General features: G+C 44.6%; 1 protein-coding gene across 3 annotated transcripts in view; it reads left to right on the forward strand.

Moving 5' to 3' along the window:
- Positions 1–21,296, forward strand: part of prkd3 (protein kinase D3) — a 255,173-nt gene that overhangs the window by 168,772 nt on the left and 65,105 nt on the right. For all 3 annotated transcript variants that reach the window (XM_078405083.1, XM_078405085.1, XM_078405084.1), the window contains exons 5-10: positions 748–899; positions 6,188–6,256; positions 7,816–8,005; positions 10,088–10,165; positions 15,060–15,243; positions 16,760–16,883. In XM_078405083.1, the coding sequence (XP_078261209.1) occupies positions 748–899; positions 6,188–6,256; positions 7,816–8,005; positions 10,088–10,165; positions 15,060–15,243; positions 16,760–16,883 (797 nt within the window). The remainder of the gene's footprint in view (positions 1–747; positions 900–6,187; positions 6,257–7,815; positions 8,006–10,087; positions 10,166–15,059; positions 15,244–16,759; positions 16,884–21,296) is intronic.

Below are 21,296 nucleotides of genomic sequence, written 5' to 3' on the forward strand. Positions count from 1 at the left end.
AAAATCTGGTTCTGGGGAGTTCTGAGCATTCATTGTTTTCTGTGCCATTCTAAGTGCGACATAATTGAGCAAAAAAGCAAACTGCTGGAGGAACTCAGCGGGTCAGGCAGGTGAAACGGACAGACAATGTTTCGGTTTGGGACCCTCCTAGAATAGAGCTTCTGACTGTGGACTGTGAGGTGCAGTTGGCACACTGCGTGGTGGGTAGCAATGATTACAGTGAAGTTAGCCCTAAAGGATCACTGCTCATCTGTTGGGTTGATCCTGACAGCTCACTGTTAATACATTCTATGCAATGGTTGAAGATTTTCCAAACAATCTGTTGAACCATCTGTGCACCTTTAAAATACATCTGAGTTTGGAGAGCAATTGGCTCCGATTCAAAAACCAGGTGAGACTGCTTCCAAGATGATTGCAGATCCAATGCTTTTATTGTGCTTCCAATCAAACTGGGAAACAGATCAAAAGACCTAGGAACAGAACTAGGTCATTTGGCACATCGGATTTGCTCTGCCAATCAGTCACGGCTGATCGATGTTTCCCTCTCAACCCCATTCTCCTGTCTTCTCCCAGTAACTTTTTACATCCTTACCAATTAAGGGTGCTTACCACTGCTTTGAAAATATCCAATGACAGCCTCCACCACCATCCGTGGCAATTAATTCCACAGATTCACAGAAAATCCATGAATTTCGTCATGGATGAAGTAACCAGTTTTCTTTTGTTCCCCATTGTAATCCTGAACAGGTTGTGGTCTGAATTATCACAAACGATGTGCCTTCAAAATTCCAAACAACTGCAGCGGTGTGAGAAAAAGACGTCTGTCCAACGTTTCCCTGCCTGGCCTCTCACTCCCAAGACCCGCACTATTAGACTACTCAGGAACAGTCTCGGAGGAGGTGAGTAAGATCGAGTGGTGCAGAGAATGGGTGATCAACATCTTCAAATGTGGAAGTGAAATATGTGAGACAAGAATTGCTTGGAGACACAAGAAACAATGCTCTTATAGAGGTTACTAAATCATACATTTAGAGGTACAGCGTGGAAACGGGCCCTTTGGCTTTGGTATACGCCGACCAACAATCACCCTTTCACACTAGTTTCATGTTATCCCAGTTTTGCATCCACTCCCCCACACACAAAACTGCATGTCTTTTGAATGTGGGATGAAACCGGAGCACCCGGAGGAAACCCATGTGATCACAGGGAGAACGTGCAAACTCAGTACAGACAACACCCGTGGACAGGGTTGAGCCAGAACAATAAAGCAACAACTCTACTGCTTTGCCACTGTGACTGTATCACTAAACTAAACTAATATCTTCTCGTTCACAATTGCAGCATAATTGCCATCAATCAGTCTAGCACTACCTCTAAATATTTCTTCCTACTCAGGAGACAAATACTTGCATTACGCAGGTTTGAAAGCAATATAAAGACTGGCCCCATTGATCAATTAAACATGCATCTTCCTCAGACTTTATGCAATCTATCCCTCTGGAGATTCTGCCCTGATTCCTTCAAAATACGAGGAAAATTTTACTTGTGATATTTCATTGCCTAATTAGACTGACTGCCCATTCCAAATTTACTTGTAGTGAAGGCAACGTCTTTATAGCAGTTGATATGATCCTACTTTAACTTCTGCTGGGTGCACTGGTTGAGCTGCTGCCTCACAGCGCCAGAGGCCCAGGTTTGATCCTGACCCCAGGTGCTGTCTGTTTGGAGTTTGCACATTCTCCCAGTCACCATGTGGGTTTCCTCCAGGTGCTCCGGTTTCCTCCCACATCCCCAAAACATGCGGGTTTGTAGATTAATTGACCTCTGTAAATTTCCCCCAGTGTGTAGGGAGTCAATGTGAAAGTGGGATAACATAGAACCAGTGTGAACGGTGGTCAGCTTGGAATCGGTGGGCTGAAGAGCCTGTTTCTATGCGGTATCTTTCAATCAATTCAATCAGTCTGGTGCACTGTGAACATTGTGTGCCATGGATTGTTTTCACTGGAATGCCGGAGGTTGAGAGGAGTCCTGATGGAAGTATATAAAATGATGAGAGGCATAGATAGGGTAGACAGAGCTTTTTCCCAAGATGAAAATACTTTAAGGTGAGAGGGGCAAAGTTTAGAGGAGATGTGTAGGGCATGTTTTTACACAGAGGGTAACAAGGGCCTGGAACATAATGCCGAGGGTGGAGGAGGCAGATACGATAGTGGCGTTTAAGATGTTTGGGATAGGCACATGGAGGGATATAGATGATGTGCAGGTTGATAAGAGTTGGTCTTGGCATTATGTTCAGCACAGATATTGTGGGCTAAGGGGCCTGTTCCTGTGTTGTACTGTTCGATGTTCTATATACTGTTCTCCATGCTCATGTCTTATTTAATCTGCTTCGCCAATCTTTACCCTTTGGTCACAGTTCAGCTTGATTCATTTAATTATATCTGCATTATGCAAAACTTGCAGTATTTCAAATGCATATATTGAATTTTATATGTCCTTTTTTCATAAAAATATATAGTTTGGATTTCTTAGTCTATTAGAGCCCTTGATCTTAAAACCGTGTTTTATGACTCATTGAAATTATATCGAATTAGTTTATCATTTTTAAATCTGTTCAAGGACTGCGTGTCGCTAAACTTGATGCAATAATTCCAGGAAAAAAAACCCTCTGAAGATTAGTGCAGCTTGCTTGAACCTGTAATCAAATAAACTTGAGAGATTTTGCAGTACTGGGTTAGTTTTCCTGACAAAAATTAATGTTGAAGATTGGTTTCCTGAACTAAAATATCATTATCATGATCTAACTCTTTAATTTATGCATTTTCTAGGAAGAAATGTTTACCATCTGATCTTTTTATTATGGAGATTGGAATGTTTACCAAGATCAGCATCATTTTTAGCTCATTCCAAATTCCCATATCATTGTGGTTGGATTGGATCCAGAAATCTGTTTTAAGATGCAACTGGAGATGATGAGCTTCTCAATCTTCATTGCAGTTTGAGTTTTCTAAGCATTTCATGGACTGATCATATGGATAAAAGTCAGCAAGTGAACTTAATGATGTATAGAAGTTGGGCGGTCATGTTGCAATTATAATAAGATGTTGATGAGGCCATATTTAGAGTATTGCATTCTGTTCTGGGCACCATGTTCTAGGAAAGATTTTGTCAAGCTCGAAAGGGTGCAGAGAAGATTTACGAGGATGTTGCCAGGACTTGAGGACCTGAACTATAGGGAGAGCTTGCGCAGGCAATGATTATTTTCATTGGAGCGCAGGAAGATGAAGAGTAATCTTATAGAGATGTACAAAATCATGAGAGGAATAGATCGGGCTTTTTGCCCAGAGTAGAGGAATCGAGAACCAGAGGGCATCGGTTTAAGGTGAGCAGGGAAAGATTTAATAGAAACCTGAGGGGTAACTTTTTCAATCAAAGGGTGGTGGGTGCATGGAACAAGCTGCCAGAGGAAGTCGTTGAGACAGGTACTAGCACAACGTTTAAGAAACAATTGGACAATTACATGGATAGGACAGGTTTAGAGGGATATATGCCAAACATAGGCAGGTGGGACTAGATAGGACATGTTGGTCACTGTGGGCATTTTGGGCCGAAGGGCCTGTTTCCACACTGACTCTATGAGGAAGTATTGAAAATCACCTTATTGTCAAGTGGGAGGTTGAAGTTGTACACTTGTGGATATCGTCTTTCTAAAAATAAAAGGTAGGTTGGAAGGTGAAATCAATGCAAGTTATTCAAGTTACCATGTGGTTGACTTTATTCTTGGTGGTTTTGATTCATAGATTCATACAGCATGGGAAAGGGTCCTTCAGCCCAACTTGCCCATGCCGACCAAGACATCCCATCCACACTAAAATCTCTTATGCACCCTCTCCAAAGCCTCCACATCCGTTCTATAAATGAACAAACCGAGCTCATTGATGTTTGAAAAATAAAGGATTAGGCAGCTTTTTTGTTAATGTGAGCTGGGACACTTAAGATGCCTTACAAAGAGCGCAGCAATGTTGATCTATATTCAGTGATGGAATGGAGAGAAAGGAGGTGTCATACTGAATGGAGGTTTTTGGTGTATGTGATAGAACTGCTTCTGATGTTCAAGAGTGTCAGGGTTTTGAGTATAGAAGTTGGGATGTTATGTTACAATTGTGCAAGATGTTGGCGAGGCTGCATTTGGAATTTTGTGTTCAGTTTTGTGTTGTTGCTGGAAAAAGTACAGCGAAGATTTATGAAGATGTTGCCAGGACTTGTGGACCTAAGATATAGGGAGGCAGGCTGGAACTATATTCTTTGGAGCATAGAAGAATGAGGGATGATCTTATGGAGTTGTATAAGGCCATGAAGGAAATAGATTGGGTGAATGCACAGGGTTTTTTACCCTAAACCAGAGGATATAGGTTTTAGGTGAGAGGGGAAAAATTTAATAGGAACCTGAGGGCCAACTTTTTCACACAGTGAGTGGTTATATGGAGCGAACTGCCAGAGAAGGTAGTTGAGGCAGGTACAATAACAACATTTAAAAGACATTTGGACAAGGATAATAGATAGGAAAAGACTCCTCAATGATTTTGGAAGCTTGTTGTGAGGGGGTGGAGTCTGATACCAATGCCGCTTGAAGGGAGAAATCATTCAGATTTAGATGCATCAAAGCAGCCACGTTCCCGAGATCGTCAGAGATGGACCAGCGGACGATGCTTTGAAAAGTTGCAAGTGCGGTGAGATGGGGGACTGTGCTTGAAGTATAGGGGTGGCCATCAAAATCAAATGATAATGAAAGGCAACAAAATCATCTCGTCTCTACGGTGGAGACAAGATGATTGGAAGTGGCTTTACCAACTGGAATTCCCTGTGAAAGCAAAGGAAACTCACAACTGTTTCAAATTTGTTCATTTCCATTTTGACTTTAGACTTTGCTCCTTTCACCTAAAAGCTCTGCCTCTTGTCTTTGACATTTTCACCCTGTGGAAAAGGGTTCTGGCTGTCCACCAGGGTTATTATTTCATTCAATCAACTCTCGTGGAATCCCAGTGATATGACAGGCAAACATTATGTCCATGGAGATTTATCTCCTGATTGAAAACTTGTGCTTTTGAGGAGATCGATCTTGGTGATCCCTCCCCATGTGGTGACGTGGACTTGCTGCCTTGATTTGCTTTGCGGCTAGTCCTTGGTTATACTTCTTTTTAGCGGAGACAGTGAGAGAGAGAGGGAGGGAGAGACAGAGGGAGATAGAGAGAAGGGGTAAAGAAAGGAAAAGGAAACTCTTGAGTAGATTTGTGAATGGAATCATGAGGAACTGCAAAAGCTGTAATCTTGAACAAAACACAACGTGCTGAAGGAACTCAGCGGATCAGGAAGCAGCTGTAGGGAGAATGAATATGCAATGTTTCGGGTTGGAACTTTTCTTCAGACCAATTGAAGTAGGGGGTAGAAACTGAAAAAGAGAAGCAGGATGGGACAAAGCCCGGCAAGTGGAAAACACAAGGTGCTGGAGTAACAGCGAGCCAGGCAGCATCTGTGGAAATAGACAGATGGTGTTTTGTGTCGGGACCACCCATCAACAGAGTCATCAGCCTTTCCCTCCACAGGGGGCACGGTGGCACAGCGGTAGAGTGCCTGTCTTACAGCACCAGAGACCCGGGTTCGATCCTGACCATGGGTGCTGTCATTACGGAGTGTGTATGTTCTCCACTTGACCTGCGTGGGTTTTCTCTGGATGCTCCAGTTTTCTCCCACACTCCAAAGACATACTGGTTTGTAGTTTAATTGACTTGATAAAATTGTAAATTGTCCCAAGTGTGTAGGATAGTGCTAGTGTGCGGGGATTGCTGGCCGGCGTGGATTCGGTGGGCCGAAGGGCCTGTTTCCATGCTGTATCACTAAACTGAATTAAACTAAATAAACTAAGATGCTGCCTGACCCACTGAGTTCCTCCGACACTTTGTGTTTTGTTCAAGATTACAGCACCTGCAGTTCCTTGTGTCTCCAAGTGATAGGTGGACACAGGTGAGGTGGAGTTTGATTGGAAGATGGGCGGACAAAGTAAGTGACCAAATCTGGAGGTAAAAGGCAGGCAAAAGAGTGTTGGATAAGGAGAGGAGAGGAGGAGTGGAATGTAAAGCTGGATTTGTGAATTAAGTTTATTTCTTAATTTCTTTTTCTTCTGATTTAGGTCTCTTCATCCTCACTGGGACTCCATTCCGGGAGCCAGCCAAAGAGTGATGAAGTACGCTTAATCAAGGTAAGTGCGTTGGAGTGATTAGTTTAGTTTGGAGAAACAACATGGAAACAGTCTCTTTGGCCAATAGCATTCACATTGACCCTCCATCACCCTTTCACACTAGTTCTACGTTATCCCACTTTTGTATCCAGGAGGGAACAACCTGAAATAGGGTCCCAACCCCAAATGTCACCTGTCCATTCTCTTCCCAGATGCTGCCTGTCCTACTGAGTTCCACCAACACTTTATGTTTTGCTCAGAGATTCCAGCATCTGCAGTTCCTTGTGTCTCTCTTGTAATCAATGGCCCGGCCTAAAAAGGAAAACATACCTAATGCCTTATCACACTTCCTATCCACCTGCCTCTTTCAGGAAGCTATGTTCTGGCTGTGGACTCGGTATCGCAAATTTAGATTATCCACTTAATAGTACAAGTCTACCACTGATTTATCATCAACTGGTGGTCTGCGTCCCCCCATCCCCTTTTAAATCCCTCCCCCCTCCCAGACGTTCCCCGGAAAATGTGGCACCAGGCCGAATGAGGCGGCTGATCTTGACCTCATTGGGGCTTCCACACCGATCGACAGGTCGAATTTGCCGAATGCGGTGGGGGTCTCTGGAACTCTGTCCCAGCTGGAGCCGGCAGATCCGTTCCCACAACCGACTTCCACGGCCCAATTTGCGGGTCGGTATCTCTGCCCCCCAAAGTCGTGACCTCTGTTGGTCCGGCAATACGGATAATACGGCAAGGCTCTGGAACCGGAAAATTTGTGGTGGGCTTGAATCGAAAAAGAAAATAGTTAGCTTTCACAGCTCTGGTGTTCCAAGATAGCTAATTAATCTAGAGGTACAAGGAAGTGCAGATGCTGGTTTACAAAATAAGATACAAAGTGCTAGAGTAACTTAGTGGTTCAGGCAGCATCTCAGGAGAACATGGATAGGTTAGGTTTCAGGACCTTCTTCAGACTAAGTATGTGTGGGGGTGGGGAAGAAAGCTGGAAGAGGGGCGGGGCAAGACAAAGCCTGGCAAGAGATAGGTGGAACCAAAGATAGACACAAAATGTTGGAGTAACTCAGCGGGTCAGGCAGCATCTCTGGAGAAAAGGAATGGGTGATGTTTCAGGTTGGAGCCCTTCTTCAGACTGGCAGCATCTGCTCTTCCTTCCTACACAAATGACAGGTGGATACAGGTGAGGAGGGTTTTAGATAGCCAGATCAGTAGTCAAAGGTCAGAGATGCAAAGACAAAAGGGATGATAAAATAAGTGAAAATCGTGAAACCTGAGTAAGGAATATAGCAGGATAGGGGAGAGGGAAATGGGAACAAAAGGTGCCAGTCCAGGTGGGACACAGGGAAGAGGGAATAAAAAGATGAGACGGGACTGAAGAAGGGTCCTGACCCAAAATGTCACCTATTCAACTTCTCTATGGATACTGCCTGACTTGCTGAGTTACCTCAGCACTTTGTGTCTCTTTTTAGCTAATTAACCTCTTCTGCTTGGAGTTTAAAATGCATTGCGCTTCCTGGAAATGACTGCTGGGCGTCAGAGTGTGAAGCTGTTGCTTGTGATTGGCATTGCAGCGTTGCCACCAGGAGACCAGCAAGAGAATCCCATCATGGAGTGGGCGCCCAATATGGATGGAGAAGATGGTGCTGGGAAGGGTAAAAGTACCGCACACCTTTGTCATACACTCCTACACACGCCCCACCGTTTGTCAGTATTGCAAGCGGCTACTGAAAGGCCTATTTCGACAAGGAATGCAATGTAGAGGTAAGGGCCATCATTACTTGTATAAGCAACATCACTTCTGGCTAACCTTTTTTCGTGCCAAGTAATTCAGTGCAATATTTAATCATTATGCATTCAGTCTTAGTCATAGAGTCATACAGCGTGGAAACAGCCCCATCGGCCCAACTTGCCCACACCGACCAACATGTCCAATCTATCCTAGTCCCACCTGCCTGCGTTTTACCCATATCCCTCTAAACCTATCCTATACATGTACCTGTCTAAATGTTTCTTAAATATTACGTTAGTATCTGCCTCAAATACCCGATCTACCCTCTCATGCACAGTGTGCTTCATGTTAATTCTGAACTTTTTTACCCAAGTATTTTACCCTGTAAAATATAGAAGTAAAGTAACCACGTGAAAGTATGGAAAATGCAAAATTGACCATTTTTGGACAATAATACAGCATTTGCTCTGACCAATAGACTCTGAAATTGGGATTTGTCTGGTCTGGTGAATTATTTGGAAAAGATTATGCACGTACAAAAAATAGGGATTCCTCGGGATATTATTGATTATTGCTAGGGGAACTGAGTACAAAATGTGGTGAGTTTATATTCCATTTGTAATGTGCATAAGTCAGACCCCATTAATGGATCCAGTCTGAATGAAGGTCATGTCAAAAGGCCTGCATCATTGCATCAATGTTTTTTTAATCAATTAGTCGCTCTGCAAAGCTGCACTTTGACTCAATAAACAGAATACGGAACTAATCTTCAGGATGAATGGGAAACCATTTAACCAAGGCAATACATTTCAGAACTAAGGTCACTCCAACTTTAACAGTGAGCTGCAGAATACAGATGACCTTGTGTTTGCACATGCTCTCTGAGGCCAATTTCCTTGCAAAGGGAACTCCAATACTAACTGTTTGCGGTGAAACCCTGGTAACCGTGAACCACTTCCCAAACCTCTGAAGAAACCTTAAGGCGGCACAATGGCATAGCTGGTAGAGCTGAAGCCTCACAATGCCGGAGGCCCGAGTTAGACCCTGACCTTGAATGCTGCCTGTGTGGAGTTTGTACATTCTCCCTGTGACCGCGCGGGTTTCCTCCGAGTGCTCCGGTTTCCTCCCACAACCCAAAGATGTGCAGGTTTGTAGATTAATTGGTCCTCTGTAAATTGACCCTGCTGTGCAGGGAGTGCATAGAACTAGTGTATGAACAGGTGGTCAGTGGCCTTGGTGTGCCAAAGTGCCTGATTCCATGCTGTATCTCAGAACTAAAGATACATCTCATCGTGGTAGATGTCAATGATGGCATTGCCTTGTTAATTTGAGTAGTAGGGTGTTTGAAGATCAGCACCTCAGACTGGCATTAAATGAAGAGCTCTCTGTCCCATAAACCTAAACCTGGACTACCTATAGTAGGCCTTCTAAAGCTCTTGAAAGATCCACCTACCTTTAGACTTTAGAGATACAGCATGGAATCAGGCCCTTCAGCCCACCGAGTCCATGTCGGCCAGTGATTACCCTGCATACTAGCACTTTCCTACACACTAGGGACAATTTACAATTATACAGAAGCCAATTAATCTACAAACCTGGACGTCTTTGGAATGTGGGAGGAAACCAGAGCACCCAGAAAAACCCGCATGGTCACTGGGAGAACCTGCAAACTCTATGCAGACAGCACTCGTAGTCACGATCGAACCCGGGTCTCTGTACACATGACAATAATAAACCTAAACTGTAAACGTTATTTGAGGAACGCTGTAAATGTGTTGAAAACAATTCAGCGATTGTGTTAAAAGGAAAAGTTGGACATGCTAGACTCATATTCACACAAGTTTATATAAGCAGTATTATGATTGAAACATAATATCCTGATGGGAGGCAGAGTCTTCAAATGTTTTTGAAGTAGATAGATTCTTGCAAAGCAAGGAAATTAAAGTTGACCAGTGGAAGGTGAAAATGTGAAGTTAAGGTCACAATCAGATCAACCATGATCCTATTGAATGGCAGAGACTCAAGGAGTCAAGTGGTCTACTCCCGCTTCTAATTGTATATGTTGGTACGGCTGAAGTACTTCTGCAATTTGAAACTTTCACTTGACTTTACAGATTGCAAGTTTAATTGCCACAAGCGATGTGCATCCAAAGTACCCAGGGACTGTCTTGGTGAAGTTGTTTTTAATGGAGGTAAGAAGTGCTCAAAAATCAATCATGAGTTATTCTGTGTAGGTATTCAATGTAACAATAATAGCCAACTGTGCAGGAATTACTCAGCAGAGCAGCCTGGATCTGTGGAGAGCTCTCCACCTTACCGAGCTAATAAAGGGTCTACCAGGGCACCTCCTGTCTGAAGAAGGGTCTCAACACGAAACGTCAAATTTGAGTGGCAGTGTGAACTGTGAAGAGGATGCTATGAAGATGCAGGATTTAGATTTTAGATTTAGAGATACAGCGCAGAAACAGGCCCTTCGGCCCACCGGGTCCGCGCCGCCCAGCGATCCCCGCATATTAACACTATGCAACACTCACTAGGAACAATTTTTACATTTGCCCAGCCAATTAACCTACAAACCTGTACGTCTTTGGAGTGTGGGAGGAAACCGAAGATCTCGGAGAAAACCCACGCAGGTCACGGGGAGAACGTACAAACTCCGTACAGTACAGCACCCGTACTCAGGATCGAACCTGAGTCTCCGGCGCTGCATTCGCTGTAAGGCAGCAACTCTACTGCTGCGCCACCGTGCCGCATGGATGACTTGGATAGGTTGGGTGAGTGGGCGGATGCATAGCAGATGCAGTATAATGTGGATAAATGTGAGGTTATCCACTTTGGTGGCAAGAACGGGAAAGCAGATTATTATCTGAATGGTGTCAGGTTTGGAAAAGGGAAAGTACAACGAGACCTGGGTGTCCTTGTACATCAGTCACTGAAAGGAAGCATGCAGGTACAGCAGGCAGTGAAGAAAGCCAATGGAATGTTGGCCTTCATAACGCGAGGAGTTGAGTATAGGAACAAAGAGGTCCTTTTGCAGTTGTACAGGGCCCTGATGAGACCCTACCTGGAGTATTGTGTGCAATTTGGGTCTCCTAATTTGAAGAAGGACAATCTTGCTATTGAGAGAGTGCAGCATAGATTCACGAGGTTAATTCCCGGGATGGCGAGACTGTCACATGATGAAAGAATGGAGCGACTGGGCTTCACTGGAATTTAGAAGGATGAGAGGGGATCTTATAGAAACATGTAAAATTATTAAGGGATTGGACGCGCTAGATGGAGGAAACGTGGTCCCAATGTTGGGGGAGTCCAGAACCAAGGGCCACAGTTTAAGAATAAGGGGTAGGCTATTAAGAACTGAGATAAGGAAAACCTTTTTCACACAGTGTTGTGAATTTGTGGAATTCTCTGCCACAGAAGGCAGTGGAGGCCGATTCACTGGATGCATTCAAAAGAGAGTTAGATAGAGCTCTTCGGGTTGCAGAATCAAGGGATCTGGGGAAAAGGCAGGAACGGGTACTGATTGTGGATGTTCAGCCATGATCACATTGAATGGCGGTGCTGGCTCGAAGGGCTGAATGGCCTACTCCTGCACCTATTATCTATGTCACCCATTCCTTCTCTCCAGAGAACCTGCCAGTCCCGCTGAGTTAATCCAGAATTTTGTGTCTACCTGCATCCCTTGTGTAAGGCAGTTGTGACCAGCCTGATGTGATCCTGGTCTTTTCTGACCTCCAGCTCTTCAGCCCCCACCCAACCCACTGCCTACCTTCAGCCTGAAGAAAAGTCCTGATGCAAAACATCATCCATCCTTTTTCTCCAGCGATGCTGCCTGACCCGCTGAGTTACTCCAAGATGGAGTATCTGTAGAGAGTTAACAGATTTGATGATTTTTAGAGAAACTGCATGAAGGCTGGCCCTTTGGCCCACTGAGTCCATGCTGACCATGGATTACCCGTTCACACAAGTTCTATGTTATTCCACTTTCAAACTCCCTACACACTAGGAGCAATTTACAGAGGCCAATTAACCTACAAACCCGCACTTGTTTATGATGTAGGAAGAAACTCACGAGTACCCAGAGGAAACCCACTAAGTTACAGAGAGAACATTACATTTTAGAGATACAGCGCGGGAAATAGGCCCTTCGGCCCATCGGGTCCGCGCCGACCTGAGATCAACCTGTACACTACCACTATCCAACACATGAGGGACAATTTACAGTGGCCAATTAACCTACAAACCCGCACCTCTTTGGGATGTGTGAGGAAACCCGAGCAGCCAGAGAAAACCCACGCAGTCAACATATTGCCCTTCTGTTCTCATCTTCAGCTCGTCCAGAGACCCAGCTTGCACGACCGCTTGCCCACTCCACATCTATTCTTCTCAAATTAAGGGGACAAATAGTAACAATACATTTCTCAAATTAGGAGTAGGTCAGTAGTAGCAACAAAGCCAAAAACCACATTCAAAGCAAAACCAGAGGGGTTATTTTGCACTTAATTGGAACTTTACTGCATTTAAAATTACTGTGCAAGACATGCTTAATACAGAAATATTTGGCAGGAAGTATAAAAGTTATGATGCAGCTGCCTCACAGTGCCAGAAACCCGGATTTGATCCTGACTACGGATGCAGTCTATATGGAGTTTACATGTTCTCCCTGGACCGCGTGGGTTTTCTCCAGGTGTTTCAGTTTCCTCCCACACTCCAAAGATGTGCAGGTTTGTAGGTTAATTGTCTTCTGTAAATTGTCCCTAGTGTGTAGGCTAGTGCTAATGTACAGGGTGATCGCTAGTCAGCACGGACTCGGTCAGCCGAAGGACCTGTTTCCACGCTGTATCTCTAAAGTTTAAAGTTCACCCTGTGGCCACGTAGGTTTCCTCTGGGTGCTCCGGTTTCCTTCTACATCCCAAATAAGTGCAGGTTTGTAAGTTAATTGGCCTCTGTAAATGGGGAAAGTGGTTTTCACTTAGTATCTAATCTAAAATAAACTAAACTAAACTATACTTGATCCTAAGAATGTGTAAGAAGGAACTGCAGATGCTGGTTTAAACCGAAGATAGACACAAAAAGCTGGAGTAACTCAGCGGGACAGGCAGCATCTCTGGAGAGGAGGAATGGGTGACGTTTCAGGTTGAGACCCTTTTTCAGACTTCTTCCTAAGAATAATAAACTGCAAGAACAACTATCTGTAAAGGTAGACTAGTTGGGTTAGAATGAAGATAAGAAGGAATGTCTTTAGTCAGAGGGGGGTGAATTTGTGGAATTCATTGTCACAGACGGCTGTCGAGGACAAGACATTGGATATTATTATAGTGGAGATTGATAGGTTTGTGATTAGTAAGGGTGTCAAATATTATGGAGAGAAGGCAGCAGTAGTGAGGCAGAGAAGGAAAAATAGATCAGCCATGATTGAATGGTGGAGCAGACTTGATGGACAGAATGGCCTAATTCTGCTGCTCTGTTTTATGGTCTGAAGGGTTGGTTCCCTTGGGAAAGCAAAGACTGAGAGACAGTCTAATCAATGTTTTTAAACCATGGAGGAGTTTGATTATGATTGACACAATTTGTGTGGAGGTCAAAAACAAAGCAACAAAACACCTTGAAAATGGTCTTAAAAATTACAGTAATGAATTCTGGAGAAGTACCTTTCCTCAAAAATTGGCTTGGATGTGGAGCTTACGGAGTGATTAAGGTGATACCATGAATGTAATCAAGGGAAAGCAGGGTACATAAATGAAGGAGCAAGGACTGAAGGAGATATAGTTAGACACAAAGAGCCGCAGATGCAGGTTACAAAGCAAAAACACAAAGTGCTGGAGTGGGTGGGTCAGGCAACATCTCTGGAGAACATGGATAGGCGATGGCTCGGATTGGGACCCTTCTTCAGACTCGGGGGGGGGGGGGGGGGGGAGGGCAGTGAGAGTGGGTCTTACAGAACTTTGCAAGGGTGGGACAAGGCCTGAAAAATGATAGGTGGATACAGGTGAGGTGGGTTTTTATTGGCAGCTGGGTGGACAAAAGCCAGAGATGAAAAGAAGACAAAGGGGAGTAAGATACAGAGAAGAGGTGTAAATAGTGAAGCCAGAGGAATGGATTCAAATGATTAATTTATAGCATGAGATGAAGTAAGATTGGAGGAGTCTTGAGTGTTGCATAAATCCAACATAGAACAATGTAAAATAGACACAAAGTGCTGGAGTACCTCATCGGTTCAGGCAGCATTACTGGAGAACATGGATAGGTGACGTTTCGGTTCGGGACCCTTCTTCATCTGCACCTGCAGTTCCTTGTGTCTTCGTGAAACCATGAAATCCCGAGATAAACACTGAAAATGCTGTAAATACTCAGTAGGTCGGGCAGTATCAGTGAAGAAAAAAACAAGTGTCTCATGTTGATAACCTCTGTTCATGAATTCACTGAATTAAATTGTTATGCCTTTGGGAGAATTCAAATGAATCGGGCAAGTTAACTGTTCTGTCCGATATCCCAACTCAGGACCTAAGTGGTGACATTTGAAGCATTGCTTGCAGTATTTGGAGTATTGCGTGCAGTTCCGGTCACCCCATTACAGGAAAGATGTGGAGGTTTTGGAGAGGGTGCAGAGGAGGTTTACCAGAATGCTGCCTGGATTAGAGGGTATTAGCTACAGGGAGAGATCGGATAAACTTAGATTGTTTTCTTTGGAACATCAGAGATTGTGGGGACACTTGATAGAAGTATATAAAATTATGAGAGGCGTAGGTAGGATAGACCGTCAGAACCTCTTACCCAGGGTGGAATTATCTAACACTAGAGGGCGTAGCTTGAAGGTGTGAAGGGGAAAATATAATGGAGATGTGCGGGGCAAGTTGTTTACACTGAGGGTAGTGGGGGCCTGGAACATATTGTCAGGGTTGAGGGTGGGATGGTGGAGGCAGAGACGATGGTGGTGTTTAAGAGGCTTTTAGTTAGGCACTTGGAAGTGCAGGGAATAGAGGGATATGGATCACTTACAGGCAGATGAGTTCAGTTCAGCTAGGCACCGTGTCTGGCCCGTTCGAGCTGCTGTGTTCTACGTATTGATTTGATTATTGTTCGCAGAACCAGCCAGTCCAGGACCTGATTCGGATCTGCCCATGGAGGTGGATAGCAGTGACATGAACAGTGAAGGCAGCAGGTTGTTGGACGACACAGAGGAGCCTTCAACGTCAGAAGAAAAGTTGTATTTCATGGACTCCTCAGATCTGGATGGAGAAAAAGATGAAGAGCCAGTCCGAACAATCAGGTAGTCTTTCCATAACCTGCTTTGATAACCATCTATGTGAGAGAGATATCTGACCCATATGGCGATGGTCAGCATTTGTTTTTAACATGATTCTTCCTGTGCTTTTGCTGTGCATTTGGATCATAGGATCGGATATTTCCATTATATTAGACCATAAGACATAGAAGATTTAGGCATTTCATTCAGCCCATCGAATCTACTCAGCCATTCAATCATGGTTGATGTATTTTTCCCTCTAAACCCCATTCTCTTGCCTTCTCTCTTTTGACGCCCTTACACATCAAGAACCTATCAATCTCCGCTGTTTACAGTGTAATCTCCATGAGGCTCGAACAGTTCAACGATTTACACAGTCTGAAGAAGGGTCCCGACCCGAAAGGTCACTTCTCCATATTCACCAGAGATGCCGCTTGGCCCACTGAATAACTGAGTTACTCAAGCACTTTGTGTCTTTCTTCATATGAACATATTGAATTATCCAATGTTAGTTAAATAACTTGCAAACAACCCATCAGACCATGAGACATCGCAGCAGAATTAGACCATTCAGCCAATCGAGTCTGCTCCACCGTTTGATCATGACCAATCTATCTTTCCCTCTCAACCCCATTCTCGAGCCTTCTCCCCGTAACCTTTCACGCCCTTACTAATCAAGAAACTACCAACCTCCGCTTTAAAAATACACAATGATGACCTCCACAGAAGTCTGTGGCACTGAATCCCATAGATTTTCCTCCCTGGCTAAATCAACTCCTCACCCCAATTCTAAAGGTAGGTCCTTTTATTCTGAGGCCGTGCACTCTGGTTCTAGAATATCCCACCAGCGGAATCATCCTTTCCATGTCCACTCTATCCAAAGCCTGGCAAGTGATCTGTGCACTGAAGATAAACACAAAATGCTGGAGTCACTCAGCTGGACAGGCAGCATCTCTGGAGAGAAGGAAACAGTGACGTTTCGGGTCGAGACTCTTCTTCCGACTGAGAGTCAGGGTAGAGGGAGACAAGAGATATGGAAGGGTAAGGTGTGAAAACGACAGATCGGAACAGATGGTAATGAAGGAAATGCTTATTGTTGTCTGAGGGGAAGGTGACAACAAAGGGCCTGATTTCCATGCTGTGTGACGCTATGACTTTAACCTTTACTTCTGGAGACCCCAAATTTAAATTACCTATTAATCTAAATCAGCATGCTGTTCATGACTTTAAAGATTAAACTCTTTCTCGAGTTATAATCCTGATCATTGCTGACTTTTATGAAGTTGAAATGAAATACTTTATTACAAGCTCATTGCTGGTTATTTCTTTTCCATTGTGTTTGATGGCTAACCAAAGCAGTTCTTATTTATAAATACTATCTTTAGGTGCTCTTCTGTTTTGTTACTGTATTTGGTCAAAATGATGTGCATTCGGCAACTTTGGAAAGCAAAAAATACATTTTGATAGGCTTGTATTCGCAATTCACAATGTGGAGTCTGTATAGTTTTTTTGTTCAGTAACTTAGAACATTTTGTTCTAGTCCTTCAACAAGCAACAATATTCCTCTCATGAGAGTTGTACAGTCTATTAAGCACACGAAAAGGAAGAGCAGCACGATGATGAGGGAAGGTTGGATGGTCCACTACTCCAGCAAAGACAATCTAGTAAGTATATTTATTTTTAACTGATTTGTGGTTCCAGAACCAATTTGTAATTGAATCCTGACATAAGGAACTGTAGACGTTGGAATCTTGCTTGGAACACAAAGTGCTGGAGTAACTCAGTGAGTCAGGCGGCATCTCTGGAGGACATGGATAGGCAACGTTTTGGGTCGAGACTCTTCTTCAGATTCAACAAGGCTGAGGAAAGGTCGCAACCCAAGACGTCATCTATCCATGTCCTCTGGAGATGCTGCCTGCCCGCTGAGTTACTCCAGCACTCTGTGTGCTAATTGAAATGTGATATCTCTGGGGATCAGCTTCTTAACTGTAATAGCAAACAAATATTTCTTGAGACCTTTTTCTTGAGATCCAAAGTGTATTATGTGCTTTGGTTTGTCAAGAGCAAAAATGTTGGAAAAAATGCAATGAACTGCATGTTGCAAGTAAAAATACTGTTTGTTCATTAAAGTAATGGAACTCTAGTTGGCAAAAGAATCCTCATAAAAACTACATGAAACTTAGTATGGAAAAGTTTATTTTGGCATCATGTTTGGCACAGACATTGTGGGCCGTAGGGCCTGTTCCATTGCTGTACTGTTCTATGTTCTAAAAGAGATGTGTTTTAGTTGGTCTGTTTTCTGTTAGTCTTTCACTTCTGTTTTCCAAATTGTAGAGTGAATACTACCTATCTTGCAACAAATTTCAGATTAGTTTACTTTAGTTTATTGTCATGTGGTACAGTGAAAAGCTTTTGTTGCGTGCTATCCAGTCAGCAGAAAGTCTATACATGATAACAGTTGAGCCATCCACAGTGTACAAATATACGATAAAGGGAGTAACGTTTAGTGCAAGGTAAAGTCTGATTAAAGATAGACCGAGGGCCTCCAATGAGGTAGATAGTAGCTCAGGACCACTCTCTAGTTGTTGATAATATGGCTCAGTTGCCTGATAACAGCTGGGAAGAAACTGTCCCTGAATCTGGGGGGTATGCATTTTCATTCTTCTGTACCTCTTGCCTGATGTGGAAGGGTGAAGAGAGAGTAACTGGGGTGAGACTAGTCCTTGATTATGTTGGTGTCCTTGCCGAGGCAGCGTGAAGTGTAAATGGAGACAATGGAAAGGAGGATGGTTTGAGCTATGGTCTGGACTACAACTCACATGATAAGGGGAATAACGTTTAATGCAAGATAAAGTCCAGTGACGTCCAATTAATAATAATAATAATATAATAATATTCATAATAATAATATTCATTTATTGTCATTGCAACGAGTACAACGAAATTAAAAAACAGCCAATCCTGACGGTGCGTACAAACATATATGCAATAAATGCAAAAACAAATAAATACATAAATACAATTAAATTAAGTACAAGATTTTTTAACGGTGTTGCCTAGTGCACAGGTAGTGTTCAGTTCTCGTATGGCCCTGGGGTAAAAACTGTTCTTAAGTCTGTTTGTTCGGGATTTGATTGACCTGAAACGTCGACCAGAGGGCAGATGAACAAACAGACGGTGGCCGGGGTGGGATGGATCTTTTATTATTTTGCCTGCTCTACTGAGGCAGCGCAGGCTGAACAGGTGCTCCAGGGAGGGCAGTGAGCAGCCGATGATTTTCTGGGCCGTCGTGATGACCCTCTGAAGGGCCTTCCTGTCCTTTTCTGAGCAGCTGGCATACCATGTGGTTATACAGTATGCCAGCACACTCTCGATGGAGCAGCGATAGAAGGACAACATGAGCTTCTCCTGCAGGTTGGTTTTCCTGAGGATCCTCAGGAAGTGGAGTCTCTGCTGTGCCTTCTTTACTGTGGTGATGGTGTTGGTAGACCAGGTGAGATCCTCTGCGATGTGCGTACCCAGGAACCTGAAAGCTGGTACCCTTTCCACGCAGACCCCATTGATGTAGAGTGGGTCGTAATCTCCACTGGTTTTTCTAAAGTCAATTATAAGTTCCTTTGTTTTGGAGGAGTTCAGGACCAGATTGTTCACTGAACACCATGCTGCCAGCCTTTGGATTTCATCCCTATAGGCTGTCTCATCTCCTTCTGAGATAAGTCCAACCACAGTCGTGTCATCCGCGAACTTGATGATGGTGTTGGTGGGATGGGTGGGGGCGCAGTCGTGAGTGTAGAGGGAGTAAAGGATGGGGCTCAACACACAGCCCTGTGGTGAGCCGGTGCTCAGTGTAATGGTGGAGGAGAGGTGAGGGCCTATTTTGACTGTCTGGGGGCGGTTGGTCAGGAAGTCCTTGATCCATTTGCAGATGGTTTGGGAAAATCCAAGGTCGGAAAGTTTGGTGACCAGTCTGCTCGGGATGACCGTGTTAAAGGCAGAGCTGAAGTCGAGAAAGAGCATCCTCACATAGCTCCCCTGGTGTTCAAGGTGGGTCAGTGCAGTGTGAAGAGCAGTGTCGATGGCATCCCCTGTAGACCTATTTGCTCTGTAGGCAAACTGGTATGGGTCGAAGGTGGGTGGGAGGCTGGCTTTGATGTGCTGCAGGACCAGTCTCTCGAAGCACTTTGTGATGACCGGTGTGAGTGCTACCGGACGGTAGTCGTTAAGACCGCTGATGACAGGCTTTTTCGGCAGTGGGATGATTATGGCGGACTTCAGGCAGGGAGGGATGGTGGATTTTAAAAGGGACAGGTTGAAGATTTTTGTGAAGACCTCAGATAATTGGTCTGCACATCCCCTCAGCACTCTGCCCGTCACACCATCGGGGCCTGCAGCTTTCCTGGGATTCACTGCTCTGAGCACTCGCTTAACGTCATACTCCTGCACAGTGAAGGTGTTGCTCTCAGGTGCTGGAGAGGGTGTAATGTCTGCCACTGTAGCTTTCACCTCGAAACGAGCAAAGAAACAGTTAAGTTCCTCAGCCAACGAGGCGTCGCCGTCGGCAGTCGTGCGGTTGCTGGTCTTGTAATTGGTGATGTGCTGGATGCCTTGCCATACCCGCCGTGGGTCATTGTTGGAAAAGTGGTCCTCAATCTTCCTCTTGTAGGACGCTTTGGCATCCTTGATGCCTCTCTTCAGGTTGGTTCTAGCAGCACTGTATAGAGCTCTGTCACTAGACCTGAAGGCGGTGTTACGGTCCTTGAGGAGAGACCTGACATCCTTTGTCATCCAGGGTTTTTGATTGGGGTACAACCGGATGCGTTTGTCGACGGTGACATTGTCAACGCAGTTTTTGATGTAGCAAAGTACAGTTGATGTGTACTCCTCCAAGTCCTGATCCTCAAAAATATCCCAGTTGGTCCTTTCGAAGCAATCCTGCAGCTGCGAGGAAGCTCCTTCAGGCCATGTCTTCACAGTCTTTATGGTGACTGGAGCTTTCCTCCTGAGTGGGGTGTATGCTGGGGTTAGGAATATGGACAGGTGATCTGACTGCCCCAGGTGTGGTAGTGGTGCTGACCTGAACCCCTTCTTAATATTTGAGTAAACCTTGTCTAGTGTGTTTTTCCCCCTGGTAGCACATCTTATGTGTTGTTCAAGTTTCGGGAGAACTGACTTTAGGTCTGCATGGTTGAAGTCCCCGGCTATGATGTGGGCTGCTTCTGGATATGTGCTCTGTTGTGAGTTTATTGCACCTAGCAGGTAGCCTAAAGCTGTGCTAGCGTTAGCATTCGGTGGGATGTAGACTGCTGTTACTATAACCCCTGTAAATTCGCGAGGAAGGTAAAAAGGCCTGCATTTAACTGTTAGGGACTCCAGATCAGGAGAACAGTGGCTATCTATGGTTTGGATATTAGTGCACCAGCTGTTGTGCACATAAATGCATAACCCCCCCCCCTTGCTCTTACCGGAGTCGATGTTTCTGTCCCAACGAAACGCTGTGCGCCCGGCTAGCTCAATGGCTCCGTCTGGGATAAGTGGATGAAGCCATGTCTCTGTTACTAAGAGAATGCAACAGTCCTCCACGAGTTTGTTTGCTGCTATCTGTAGTTTAAGTTCGTCCATTTTGTTGATGATGGATCTGGCGTTGGTGAGGAACATGCTGGGTAGCGGTGGTTTGTGTGGCTGTCTCTTTAGCTTGGCAAGTATACCGGACCGGCATCCTCGCTTTTGCTTCCTGTTTCTCCTCCGTCTGCGACGCCTGTTCGCGCCGACAACTATCCACGGAGCGCCCGGTGTCCTGGCAATCTCTTCCGGTATATTTCGCGGGTGTGGAAATTCGCGCACAAGGTCCCGATTGCACTGGAATCCGATGATCAGAAGGTCCTTTCGGTTGTAGGTAGGATTTGCCTGATTTTCCTGGTTTGAATGACTAAATTTGACTAACAGACATAACACAGATAACACACATAAAACGCACCGAAAGGGAGAGCTGTGAGCCGCTGCGTCCGTGCGCGCCGCCATCTTGCCGCCGCCATAGTGCAAGGGTCTCCAATGAGTTAGATGGTATCATTGATGGTATA

Source organism: Rhinoraja longicauda, chromosome 9 (assembly GCF_053455715.1).
Source record: "Rhinoraja longicauda isolate Sanriku21f chromosome 9, sRhiLon1.1, whole genome shotgun sequence".
Lineage (NCBI taxonomy): Eukaryota > Metazoa > Chordata > Chondrichthyes > Rajiformes > Arhynchobatidae > Rhinoraja > Rhinoraja longicauda.